General features: G+C 36.3%; 1 protein-coding gene across 3 annotated transcripts in view; it reads left to right on the top strand.

Annotated features, from left to right (window-relative positions):
* LOC128238242 (proto-oncogene tyrosine-protein kinase ROS-like) overlaps window positions 1-12,698 on the top strand; it is a 79,249-nt gene that overhangs the window by 51,699 nt on the left and 14,852 nt on the right. For all 3 annotated transcript variants that reach the window (XM_052953931.1, XM_052953930.1, XM_052953933.1), the window contains 12 exons: window positions 805-1,229; window positions 3,020-3,112; window positions 3,594-3,800; window positions 4,110-4,244; window positions 6,870-7,042; window positions 7,515-7,867; window positions 8,304-8,464; window positions 9,136-9,314; window positions 10,071-10,200; window positions 10,419-10,666; window positions 11,797-11,860; window positions 12,476-12,675. In XM_052953931.1, the coding sequence (XP_052809891.1) occupies window positions 805-1,229; window positions 3,020-3,112; window positions 3,594-3,800; window positions 4,110-4,244; window positions 6,870-7,042; window positions 7,515-7,867; window positions 8,304-8,464; window positions 9,136-9,314; window positions 10,071-10,200; window positions 10,419-10,666; window positions 11,797-11,860; window positions 12,476-12,675 (2,368 nt within the window). The remainder of the gene's footprint in view (window positions 1-804; window positions 1,230-3,019; window positions 3,113-3,593; window positions 3,801-4,109; window positions 4,245-6,869; window positions 7,043-7,514; window positions 7,868-8,303; window positions 8,465-9,135; window positions 9,315-10,070; window positions 10,201-10,418; window positions 10,667-11,796; window positions 11,861-12,475; window positions 12,676-12,698) is intronic.

Genomic DNA, 12,698 nt, shown 5'->3' with positions numbered 1-12,698 from the left:
TTATCCGTTAAGCATACCTATCATAGACATTTTAATCTGATGAGCATACCTTATCATAGACATTTTTATCTGATAAGCATACCTTATCATAGATATTTTTATCCGTTAAGCATACCTTATCATAGATATTTTTATCTGTTAAGCATACCTATCATAGCCATTTTAATCTGATAAGCATACCTTATCATAGACATTTTTATCCGATAAGCATACCTTATCATAGATATTTTTATCCGTTAAGCATACCTATCATAGACATTTTAATCTGATAAGCAAACCTTATCAAAGACATTTTTATCCGATAAGCATACCTTATCATAGATATTTTTATCCGTTAAGCATATCTATCATAGACATTTTAATCTGATAAGCATACCTTATCATAGACATTTTTATCCGATAAGCATACCTTATCATAGACATTTTTATCTGATAAGCACACCTTATCATAGATATTTTTATCCGTTAAGCGTACCTTTCATAGGCATTTTAATCTGATAAGCATACCTATCATAGACATTTTAATCTGATAAGCATACCTTATCATAGACATTTTTATCCAATAAGCATACCTTATCATACACATTTTTATCTGATAGGCCCACCTTATCATAGGCATTTTTATCCGATAAGCACACCTAATCATAGACATATTTATCTGATAAGCACACCTTATCATAGACATTTTTATCCGACAAGCTTACCTTATCATAGACATTTTATACGATAAGAGTAACATATCATATAGATTATCAGATAAGCATACCTTATCATAGACAGTTATAACTTTGTTGATATTTTCAGGTACCTTTTTTACACTATACACGAGAACAAGGGGGGTTTATACAGGGTGGATCTGGCAGACATCAACACATCAACTGAACCCTCCCCCACCCTCTTGATAGAGGGTGCTATTTCAACATTTGCCATCGATCATGAGAGTTTGCTTGTGTATTATCCAAACTCCAGCCATAATACAGTCATGTCTGCCTTTCTGGATGGCACAGGGGTCACTGATACCAGAACTGGCTCAGTGGCACGACCTCACTTTCTAAATATAGACAGTCTGGTGAAGTATGATGGGAAATATTTTTGGACCAATGGGACGAGAGTGTTCTCAGAAGAGTTTGATCCAATCAACAGGACTTATTATCACCACTCCTTGGCATTGTTTGAGAGACATTTTTCTGGATTTAACCTGTGGTACCCGACCTCACAACCTGTGCCAGGTAGGTGCTGTTAATGTCAGGATTTTTGATGTAAGCGTTGAGGTTGTTTTTATGTCCCTTGACTAACTGAGAAAACGTGGGGCTCATATAATATTTCTTTTATTTCTTCTAAAAATTGAAGATGTAAGTCAAAAACAAGCTTAGGGTGCTACGATTCCAGACGAAGTTCTATTGGGAGATGAACAAAATATCCACACCAAATTTTTCATCAGTTTACAAATCCCCTTACGCCCCACCCCTAATATCTGAGGGGGACAGGGAGATTTTTCCCATTTTCAAATGTTATTTACCATATATATTGTAAAATATGTACAATACCTGATTTTGTTACATTTTTACATACAGACAATATAGAAGATATATAAAATGCATATGGAGTCAGACTGTGAGGGATATTTTGTCCATCTATGCAAAATTTGTAGTGGGTGTCAATGATTTAGCCCTACTTAATATGTTATCAAAGGTTCAATCATTGACTGTCTTCTACCAATCCCTCATTAACTGCGTGTGACCAATCTGTATTAACTTGATTTGTTCCTGTCTAATGCTTCCATGGGTGTTATATTGTCAGTGTTACTTATATGTTGAGCCAATTCCCTCTTTTCACCTCATATTATGATCTAATACTGTATTCAAGATGCTTTTAGGTCTTCTATGCTTATTTTATCTGTCTTTTTATATGTTATAGGAGCTTTTAGGTCCTGTATGCTTAATTAGTCTCTCTCCTTTTCTCGTTGCACGTTGGCTTTAAGACTTATAAGGTTATACTGAAGAATTATTAGAATGGGAACATAATGGCACTGCACTTGGATGGCATCATCTTACTTATTAGCAAAGTTGAATGAATTGCGCCAAAACTGAGTACTATTCAGCTGAATGGTTAAACACTTTTAAAGCCTCAGTGCTACTTGAGATTAAATGATTAGAGAAAACATAAAAAGTGAGTACCAGTATATAACTATGGAAGAGTCTCATATAATGTCTGATAAATTCCCGAGGTCGACATGATGCTTTGTTAAAAAGAAATATATGGGAAATACATGTACATGTTCCATCAAAATTCCAAACTGGTCCACTGACTTACTATATGCTAATGAGGCAGATAATTGGGCGGCGCATAGCATCAATGTTGTTTAGTGCAAAATCGCATATGGGTACTCGCTCATGATTTTGTGAAATGCACATTTTGTGTATGACGTTATAAAGTGTGGCAAATAAATAGGAGTGTTAAAATTAAGATACGTCCAGCTGTAATAATGAGACTTTAAGCTTATCAGTTCATCTGCCACAGTTTCCAAAGCGCATCAGCACCTGAAGGGTGGACATATAGTTATTGCCCGTCTGTTTGTCCATCCATTACCACCTTATCTCACCAATCGTTTTGTAGTTATTGCGAGGGCATCATTTCCCTGAATTGTAGAGGGCCATGGAAAGCCATGTGTGTGGTGCACGTAATGTTGCACAATATGAATTTCATAGCTATAATTTGTGTCTCAGCTATAAAAATTTTAACTATTAATGGGATAATCAAGATGAGCATGATTTGCATTATGTAAATTAATGTCTTTTCTGTTGAAGTAAAAAAAATGTTTCTTTGAAATCTTTAAATTGTATGCAAAGTCTTAGATGAATAATTTGGCAATAGAATATTTAAATTGTCTTGACTTTCTAATTTTTAACTACATTGCACTTTAGTCTGCAAAATTGAAAATCTAATAAGCATCCCTACTAACCTAAGCAAAATGACAATTAACAAGTCTCGTTATTTCAATTTTTATTATTTTTTTCAGTACCTCTGAGCCCACCGAGACAGCTTGAGGTTCTGTTTACGTCCACCTCAGCCAGAGTCACATGGCATAAACCAGCCAGAACATCATACCAAGGTGAGCACCATGCTCTTTATCCAATAACCTAAGAGCCCAATAGAAATACCTCGCTCCGACAAGGAGTCTCATGTTTAATCCCAATCAGAGGTATGTTTGCCATGGGGGTGGCGGGCTCATGCAAAACACACCAGAACATTGTATTATTAATTAAAAGGTGAGCAGCTTGCAATGATTTAATTTTAAGGTGCTGGTTGTTCAAGGGGCCTGAGGTTACATCTCAAGGGGCCTGAGGTTACATCCCCATACGAGATGGCTCAAACCCATGACCTCTTGGGGGAGAGGCAGACAGCTATGCACCTAGATCACTCTCACCATGTATATCAGCCAGTAGCTGTATTAAAAGATGTGTTTTATCCGAAATAATAGGATATATATAGATCTTCAGTACAGGAGATGGTTCACTTTTATAAAAGCAGTTACAACTAACTAGTATATAATCCCTTCTAGTTTGTAACATCTTATGCCATTCAACCCGCAGGTGAAGGAGCGTTTAGTAGTTGGAGCTATGAGGTGGAGGTTGTGCTGGTGAGTGGGCTAAACACCCAGCTGCATGTGACTTCAGGGCTCCATCAGCACGTGACCGGGCTTCTGTCTGATGCCCAGTACAGAGTCAGGGTGAGGGCCAAGTCCAGGGGCGGCAGGGGACCTTGGTCTGACAGTTTTATGGGCTCCACTCTTCAACCAGGTAAAATATTGACTGTATAATAGCCTTGTCAGTGGTATTGTTTGCAATGAGTGTTTGTATCATGGCACAACATAATAAATGTTGGCCTTAACATAAAAAACATTCCAAATACTTATACTGTTTATTTTTTGTGTGGGTGGCAGTGATGTTTTGAAGTTGGTATACATGAAAGCAACCACAATATGCAATCAGGCTGAGATATAAGATAGGCACAGTCCTTACTTGAGTAAAACTAATCGACATTAACATGGCTTGTGATGATCTCATGTTTGTGATCATAAAGCTAACCAGTACATATTTTTCCTGCAGATGGTGACACTGCCAGACTGATAGTTGCCGTACAGCATGTGCAGCACAAGACTTGGGAGCTGCGAGAGGTCGGGCTAGACGGGACGATGTATGAAACCCGGGTGACGACCCCGCCCATACATCCCGGGGTTACAGGTTAGCATTATGTAATGTTAATGTCCTTGTCAGGTGCTTGTCATTTGAAACCTGTTTGTGTTGACTACAAACCAAAAATGTTGTTTTCAATGGGCCGATTGTTCAGAACTTTGTTAAAGTTAACAATGTGATCAACGAGATCGTTGTTCACTTTTAAACATAAGGTATTTGATAATGTGCTCATATATTCAAATCAAACAAGTGCAGCTGAATTCACTTGTCTCAAATCTTGTTAGAAATACTGCAGATCACAAGCCCATCCATTAAACTTACAGAGCAGTACATATTTGAAAGTTAACAACAATTATGTTAACAATGTTGTTAACATTCACATAGTTATGAACAATCGGCCAAATATTGGCTTGGTGGTACAGTGTATGTTACCCAGGCCTCAATTTTTCGAAACTTCTAAGTCTCTTATAACAGGATTAAGCTAAACCCACTATTTTTGTCTTTCAATATTATGCGTTTTATAATACTCCTTTAAATGGTTTCATACTTAAGATATGATTTATCGCTACGATTATCACAATAAACCATTTTTCATTTATACAAATTCACTATAAATATATATTTTGGCTAATTGAAATAAGCGACTTAAGCCTGTTAAGCTTAAGAAGTTTCGAGAAATTGGGGCCAGGTGAACACCCCTCTCATAAGCCTGGGGTCCACAAATGTTGGAAGTCTAACATTGTATGTTAGTCTTTGTAGATATACAAGATACAAAATATAGGAATTTTTATTTAAAGTCGGGTATATGCTAACAAGAAATATTAGCTCAATGAATTATTTTCCGACATGAATTACAAACATACATAAAATATCAAAGAGCTGGTGACCTGGAAATAAATGCATGTTTTAAAAAGGTTCAATATTGGACAAGTGTTTACAAAAGCCATTTCTTATTATATGCGTGTATACAATTACAAAAAAGTATTATGGATTAGATCCATATGCGCACAATTCCTCTAGTTGACAATACCACTGAAAATGGTTAGTTCTAAAGTATAATTTAAGGATATGCGTATACATTACATTTTATACATATATGCATTTTTAGCTAGTTGTGGTATCCTCATAGCCTTTAACTTTGTCTTCTTTGGTGCGGATAAGCTGAAAGCTTGGACATAACTCAAAAACTGCTCATTGTACCAAATATTAAAATGAAACTTGGTACACAAATGTCATGTTGCCAGAAACAAAAGGCACATTAACAGCAAACACCATAACTCTGGATTTAAAAATTATTGAGTTATGCCCCTTTTTTGTTTGAAATACATCAGATGAGGGTAAGTGTTCTCTTGTTTATTCAAGACCCCTGTGTGACAAATTCTAAGAAAATCGTCAAAGGAGTGCTTTCAAGAATAATTCAAGAATAATCCTATATGAAAGACTCTTCCAGGAAATAGCAATATTCTAGTACAAAAAGGTAGAAAATATGTCAGTTATGGATAAGGAAGTACATTAAAAAGCCATTAGGTTAATGTTGTTAAGACCTCAGAGAGGATAGTTAAATTACCATCTTCAGAGCTTTATTCTAAGAAATGAGACATTTTTCATAATTCATTTGGAATTCTGGATATAAGACATTCAAATCTCATACTATTGGGTTATGGATGTGAAATTTATGGTAAAAAAATGATTCGGTAACAGGAATTGTTGTTGGTTCAAAGTTCCTTTTCAAGGTGGCTCTACAAAATATATTCTCATGCAGAGTTCTAGTTGCTTTGGCAACCAATGCTAAAGGGGTGAGAATGGTTCAGAAGTTAAGGTGTCCACCTCTCACCTTAGAGATTGTAGGTACGAGCCCAACCAGGGGTACCTTCTTATTGCCTTTCAAAAAGGACACAGAACTGGTTTTTCTACCCAAGAAACGGAATCAAAAGCGATTATATAAGCTATCAGTTTGCCATATAGCAACCAAACACAGCCATGAAACAAAAAAGGAGAACATTATTCATATTTAATGTACAATTTGATTACAACATGTTCAAGTGTTCACATATAAGGTTTGGTTATTTGATAATTAAAACAAATACATAACTCTTAAGAAGAATTGTGAACAAAAACATTGAGGTAAATAAAAGAAAAGTGAGAGTAAAATATATAAATATCTAAAAAAATCAAATTAGATCTTTGAAATCGATTGAATAAAGGTAAAGGGCCGGGGCAGTTTCATGAAGAATCCTAGGAGAGATTTTGAACAGTTGTACAGCAATTCTGGAAATCTCTCCAAGGTACAGAATGGCTCCTACAATTTTAAATGCAGTGTGTTTTCCACTTTTAAGGGATTGGTGGCGGGACCCTTTGATAGAGGAAAAAAAGCGTCATTTTGGCAAAAAAGGGAATAATACTAACATGATTCATGTAATGTTCAACTAATGTTTTCAAAGCTTTCATTCACCAAATTTATGATAATTTTCATGAATGGCTCTAAATTGCTACAATTTCTACAATTGCTTAATGTTAAGAGGTCAGTGCTTCTCAATTTTTTTTTAAGGGATTTATTTTTACCTTGTTAGGGGAAAGGGCCGAAAAAAACAACACTGCAGCGAGACTGCATGCGGGGTTTGTTCTATGCAACTAAATTACTTTCATGAATTGTAATGTTCTGATATATTTCAGACCTGACATGGCATGAGGACAAGCTATTTTGGACAGACAACGACGGCCGAATGTTCCTACACAAGGGAGGTAACCTTGTCCCCAATCTGCTCAGCTTTGTGGAAGATGCTCGCTGTCTGGCGTTTGACTGGCTTGCTCTGAAGCTATACTGGTCTGTGTACAGGAATGCTCAGGTAAAATGATGTTGGTTTAACATGATGTTGGTTTAACATGATTTTGTCATAATGCTTGTTCTGAGATATAGGACTAATCTTGATAGAAATGAGTTTCAATTAGATGGACTTTGCATTAATTGTGATATCACGAATGTTAAACAAAATAACTTCTTAAGCCTGGCACTTGTTGAATGCTTGCATCTGTAAGACTTGTTCAAACTATTAATTTTACATCACTGGATTTGTTACATTGTTCAGTGACAATGTGATAATTGGCACAATTGTTGATTTAAACTTATTTTTTTACTTTTTTATCTGATTTTTTGAGTGTTGAACAATTTGGTTGTTACTTTTTTCAATGACAGGTGTCGATTGCAAGTCTTGCAAAACATTTTTTTTTATAATATATTTCTTTTAAATCTTTAAAGTGATGAACAATTGTATTTATTTGAATAATTATAGACATGCAACTATTGTAAAACTACTGCAGATCAAGAGAGCAGACATGTATGGCAACAATGAAGAGTTCATATACCTTGCCCAGGCTAGACACATGGCCTTGGACAGTGCTGAAGGTCGCCTGTACTGGGTTACCATGACAACCGTAGAATCCACCACCCTCAATGGAAACGACCATGTGGAATACTTCGGTCTCGAGCCTTTCTCAATAAACCAGATCATTAGTCTCACAATTGATCATGATCACAAGAGGCTTGTTTGGTATGTGAAGGGTTTTGAGGAACAGTCGTTATACGTCGCTGACCTGCTCACGATGGGTCAGAGTGATACAGCGGATGTCATCAGTTCTGTTACCTTGCTTGGAAAGATTCAAGACATCAACAGGTAGGGTTTTATACATGTTTGTAGATGTTTACTTTAACTAATGTTTTTCCTAGGCCTAGGGGAAGATAATCCTAGCATTCTATTTGAAGAGAAGAAAAGCATTTGAAATTCTGTTGCTTAAAGAAATAGAGGAACAACACCAATATTGTCCAGAGCCAACATATATTTCAGACCAGTAAAGGTTTGCTTAAAGCCCCTGCTACATACACTGGAAAACATTTATCACATAAAGGCACTTTGTATTAAAGAATCTGTATTGCACGTATGAAGATATTATTTTTTGTCCTTTTGTTTCTGCTTAATAACAAGGTTATTTTTGTTAATTTGACTAAAATATTCATGTTTGAATTCTAAACATTGTTGAGGAATGAGAGGGGTTGTAGTTATTGATAACTGACTGTGGTCCCTGGTATTGACATGTTAAGTTGTATTTTAGATACTCCGTGCTGCAGTTCTTCAGTGGGCGGCTTGTGTGGTTGGGTGAGGATCAGGCAGTGAGGGTGGGCGATGCCCCTGGCAACCACACAGCAACCATCACCCTTGATAGACCCGCTACTATGGTCACTGTTGTGCATCCGACCCTGCATCCATATCCTGGTACATAAACTGTTATTTTACATGCTGGTTGTAAAATGGTTTGTTTTGAGTATCATAAAACTTCTACTTTTCATTTTTAATTGAAAAAAGTGATCAAAATTCATCCGTTGATTATAATATCCATGTGTATGTATTACACACAAATCAATTATTGATTTCTAGGTATGCATTTTGATGTTTCCTTAGTTCAATATCTTTAAGTTTAAGTGTATTGTATTTGCTGATAGCCAGAAGCACACAGCATTAGTGAACGGATTGTTCAGAACTTAATTAAAGTAAACAACTCACTAAACAGAATCATTGCTATTTAACATTTAAAGGTTAAATATTTTATGATGTGCTCAAAACAGTTAGCTTAAATTCTATTAAAAATACTGCAGATCACAAGTGTTTTTATGAATGTTCCAGAAAAGGTTTAAAAATTAACAACAATTATGTTTACAATGAACAGTCAAAACTCGCTATGTTGAAGTCTTTGGGACCTTAGGATATATCTCAAGATAATGAACATTTGATATAACTGAAATGCAAGAAGTGTGAAACTAAACAAAAAAAGGAAAAAAGTTCAACATAACTAGAATATCAAGTTTCGACTGTAGATAACTTCAACAAAGGTCTGAACAATTTGCCCACAGTATTTTTAAATGGTTGAATCTTCCTTTTTACCACAGCTGGTTTGAACTGCAGCACAGTGTGTGTGCTCCCACAAACCATCTCACCCAGCTCAGTTGGTTGCCAGGGGGAGTGGTCCGAGTTCAACATCACCTGGCAACAATCAACAGAGGTCAACCATGGCAACATATGGTATGAGGTGGCTGTCGAGACCGAGGGGCAGTCCAAAATTGTTGAGGTATTTTTGTAGAAGAGACAAGGATTGTCAAATTTTCGTGACAGTTTTAATACATCAAATGGATGTTTGGCTATGTTACTATACATGATCTTATTCATATTCTTATTATAAAGTATACATTTTCATCTTGTTAACGTTTGACTTATTGATGTCTTTTGTTGTGATTCAGTTTTAGTTTGGAAAAAGTGATAAAATACTATGAACTACATTGTAAGTTGTCAAAGATCAGAAAGATGCTCATTAATAATTGCATGATGCATTTGAGAAAAATGAACCAGCAATGGCATCTGTAATTGCTGTTTTTGTTCGTTAATTCTTTCTTTACAGAATAGTATGTTGATGTGGTCTAGTACCTAGTTTTAGGGCTGGCCCCTTACTCCCAGGTGATTGTGTACCTTCAAGCATTCACTATGTTGGGAACGTCAAACATTCCTTTTTGGAATTCATGTAATAATCCATGCCTCAGGTGGTTGAAAGGGTCTGGTACCCTGTCTCAGATCTGGGCCCTTACTCTCAGGTGACTGTGGCCCTGCAGGCATTCAGTGTGTGGGGAACCACAATTTTTCCTTTTTCAAATACATGTAACTATATGTTAAACATCCATCCAACAGGTGGTTGAAAGGGCCTGATACCCTGTCTCCGGTCTGGCCCCTTACTCTCAGGTGACTGTGGCCCTGCAGGCATTCAGTGTGTGGGGAACCACAATTTTTCCTTTTTCAAATACATGTAACTATATGTTAAACATCCATCCAACAGGTGGTTGAAAGGGCCTGGTACGCTGTCTTCGGTCTGGCCCCTTACTCTCAGGTGACTGTGGCCCTGCAGGCATTCACTGTGTGGGGAGCTGGCCAGAGAATCACTACTAACATCAGGTCACCCATGGCTGGTAAGTCGTACATGATATTGTTTTTCTTTTGAAGGAACTCAATAAAGATACATGCACATTGTTTTAGAACTACATAAATGCACACCTGTGAAAAAAAACAACCCCTCAGTTATACGATTTTTTCATGTAAGAAAGAGAATTATTGTAATAAGTGATTTTACTTACTGTAATAAAACACTATCAAGTTAACATGTGTAACGCTTAAACTGATTTTTCAGCCCCTAGCCAGCCTGTAGGACCCAAGGTCTATGTTACACAGAGAAAGAATGCTGCATCCTCAAAGCAGACGCTTGCAGCTGACTTCCGCTGGTCGGAGCCAGCTGAGCTGAACGGCATTCTCAGTCAACAACATGTGTACTACTGGCAGAGTAACTCTCCCGACGACAGGACCAAGGCGAATCTATCACCATCAGCTCGTCATTTCATACTGGACAATTTACAGGGGAACATCACATATTACTTCCAGGTCAGTATTAATTCTTCAGTACAGTCGAAACACGTTGGCTTGATATCGCTTGGCTCGATTTCCTCGTTGGGTCAAACTTGATGTCAAGAATTGATTTTGTAATTATAACTGCTTGGCTCGATATTCACGAGGCTCAAGGTATTTTGGCTGGTCCCTGGGATATCAACGCAATGGGTTTCGTCTGAAATGAGAATATGTACAGTTAATACTACTTTTATGGAAAGTCAGTTGCTTTTATTGCTTTTAGTTGGTTGTTTAGCCTTTAATATTTGAACATTAATTAAAATATTATTGAAAATTGTCAGTAATTTACATGTGGCAGTGAGGCACTTTCCTGTATAGACAATTATAGCAAATAAATAGATAACTGTCAGAAAAAAGTTAAAAATGGGGGTTTATACCCATTCCATCTGCTCGTTTGATTGACGTTCATAAGAAATCCCTTATTTTTTTATTGATAACTTCATTAATTTATTTCTGCTGATATGGTTTTAGGTATCTGTTTTTTTCTAGTAGAAACATGAACTTCAGCTAAGTAATATCATATACTACAGCACAAAAAAGCCTCATTTCTGACACCAGCTTGAGTTTGTTATCCGAAATCAAGCATTTTGAAAACAAGCCCAAATCTTTACTGTTTTTGCTCTGAAAATTGTAAAGAGCTTGATTATTTGATAGAAGCCTGCAGATATTTAACTACTGCCAATATTACTGCTGTATGCAAATTTCCACATTAGTCAGGCTGATAATCGCTCCAGACGTTGCATTATAGTTGATTAAAATCTCTTTTCAAATGCCTGGTTTCACTACATTAGTGTAATTTGTTAACACGTTATTCATATCAAGGGTATTTGTTGTCTAACTTGCTCTTTAACAGCGAAATGTTAATTCTAAGAAATGCTTCATTTTGATTCATTGTATTGCCAGTGGTTATTCAAGAAAGAACCTGCTATTTTTATTCATCAATTATTTTTTAATTCCTTTAAATTTTTATTAATGGAAATTGTGTATGGCACTATCATGTATATGAACATGGGTATTGTTTCAAACTCAAGCAAAATGCAAAATAAAATCTCACTTTTTCTCTATGTTATCAAGAATGTAAGACATAAAATGTTCATGTGTTTTAGGTGGAGTGCTGCACGGCAGTTGGCTGTGGGCCGCGATCTGCTATTGTCAATGCCACCACTGATGGTAAAACCATTCTCCTTTCTTTTGCACTGTCACTAGTTTCTTAGCTATGGCTATTTGGAATACAGTCAGAATTTTCTAAGCATAAATTCTCCCACATCAGTTTTTAGCTTGACTGTTTTTCAAAGCAAAAAATGATGGTCTTGTCATTGCCATGGTGTGAACCATGTGGTGTTAAAACTTGGCTATAACTTGAAAACCATTCAAGGTATTCAAATCAAACTTGGAACTAATGTTGCCAGAGACAAAACACACATGTGTAGCAAGGACCATAACAGTTGCCTGGCTTGAACATATTTCATTTAATGAAGAGGTTCAAATGACAACATATATTTAAGTACAAATGTTTAAGAATTTTATATGAAGCCGAAAGCTTATAATGAGCATCTTCCAAACTCAGATGTTTAACTAATGTTGATGTTTTTTCCATGTTGATCTGAAAAGTTTTTTAGGCGCAAAAATATTCCTCATTTTAGTTTTCATCTTAATATCATGAGAGTAGAAAGGCAGTTATGCAATCTCTAAAATACTTTAAGGGAAACACATAATGTTATATAATGATCCTGGTTGACCTTTAAAGATCATAAAATATAACAAAATCTGGTATACCTATTTCAGCGGTCAATCCAGTTCCCAGGTTAATCATAGCAACCAAGGGCGGGATAATGGTTGGCGAGGCAGACAACATTCGAAACACATCAGTTACTATGGCAACCAAGTCTGTTGTGGCTCTGGCCCATCTCTCACAGGAGGATCGCTATTTCTGGATCACACGAGAGGGTTATGTGGAACAGTTTCCAAGCCAACAGAGGAAAAAAGTAATTTTGTTAGCCATTTATTT

The sequence above is a fragment of the Mya arenaria genome, chromosome 6, assembly GCF_026914265.1.
Source record: "Mya arenaria isolate MELC-2E11 chromosome 6, ASM2691426v1".
In the NCBI taxonomy this organism is placed as follows: Eukaryota; Metazoa; Mollusca; class Bivalvia; order Myida; family Myidae; genus Mya; species Mya arenaria.
Note: the sequence above shows the minus strand (reverse complement) of the source record. Positions and strands in the feature narration are given on the sequence as shown.